Source organism: Olea europaea, chromosome 10 (assembly GCF_002742605.1).
Source record: "Olea europaea var. sylvestris chromosome 10, O_europaea_v1, whole genome shotgun sequence".
Taxonomy (NCBI): domain Eukaryota; kingdom Viridiplantae; phylum Streptophyta; class Magnoliopsida; order Lamiales; family Oleaceae; genus Olea; species Olea europaea.
In genome coordinates, this window is record NC_036246.1 from 7,103,036 (window position 1) to 7,103,856 (window position 821).

General features: G+C 29.5%; 1 protein-coding gene across 1 annotated transcript in view; it reads right to left on the reverse strand.

Annotated features, from left to right (window-relative positions):
- Window positions 1-677: 677 nt before the first annotated feature.
- Window positions 678-821, reverse strand: part of LOC111400234 (anthocyanidin 3-O-glucosyltransferase 5-like) — a 1,569-nt gene continuing 1,425 nt past the window's right edge. The window contains exon 2 of the mRNA XM_023027661.1: window positions 678-777. Coding sequence (XP_022883429.1) covers window positions 678-777 — 100 coding nt within the window. The remainder of the gene's footprint in view (window positions 778-821) is intronic.

Below are 821 nucleotides of genomic sequence, written 5' to 3' on the forward strand. Positions count from 1 at the left end.
TTATGGGAACTAACATCTCGTATGTGAGAATCTCACACCTGATCCATGTGAATTCTATTTCAAATGAAAATCTTCAAAAGTCTATAAAATTTTAAAATGAAAATCCATAGAAGTTTACGAAATACTTCCACTAATTCCATACAAATCTTTAAAAGATCTACGAAATTTACAAAAGTCATCACTTAAAAAAAGTCCATCAAAATTTTCAAAAGTTCCAATTGAATACACCCCTCTAAAAAGCAAGTAAACAAACACCATAATTATTCACTATCTTAAATATAAATTATATACAACTACTCTAATAAATACTAACACACAATACATGACACCCAACCATGCCTGTCATAAAAAATTTCTAAATTTTATCCAAAGAACAATAAATTAACTTAAAGATGTCAAACTACTTGCGGTCAAGAAATCGTTAAGCCCCACCTGTCTCTCGTTAAAACTGCAAACTATAAGGTACAATCTCAACGTCGAATTTAATACGCACCAAATATTTTATTTGTTGAGATAATGATAACACTGCTAAACTACACGATTTAAATACTATCGTAGTTCATTCTTCAAGCAGACCCCATATAATTATGCAAACTTTCATAGAAAACTTCACAACACTTTACATATTTTAAGTTAATTTAATTTAATCTTTGATTACACCAACTAGTTCTCTCTAATTATAAGCAAGAGATACGAATCTTTTTTCCTAAAGAGGTCTCAAGTTCCAACACGGACGTAACCTTCTTTTTAACTCCTACATAACTTCCATCGATGTAGCTATGGAAGATAGAGAGAAAAATGATGACAAAAAAAAAAAAAAA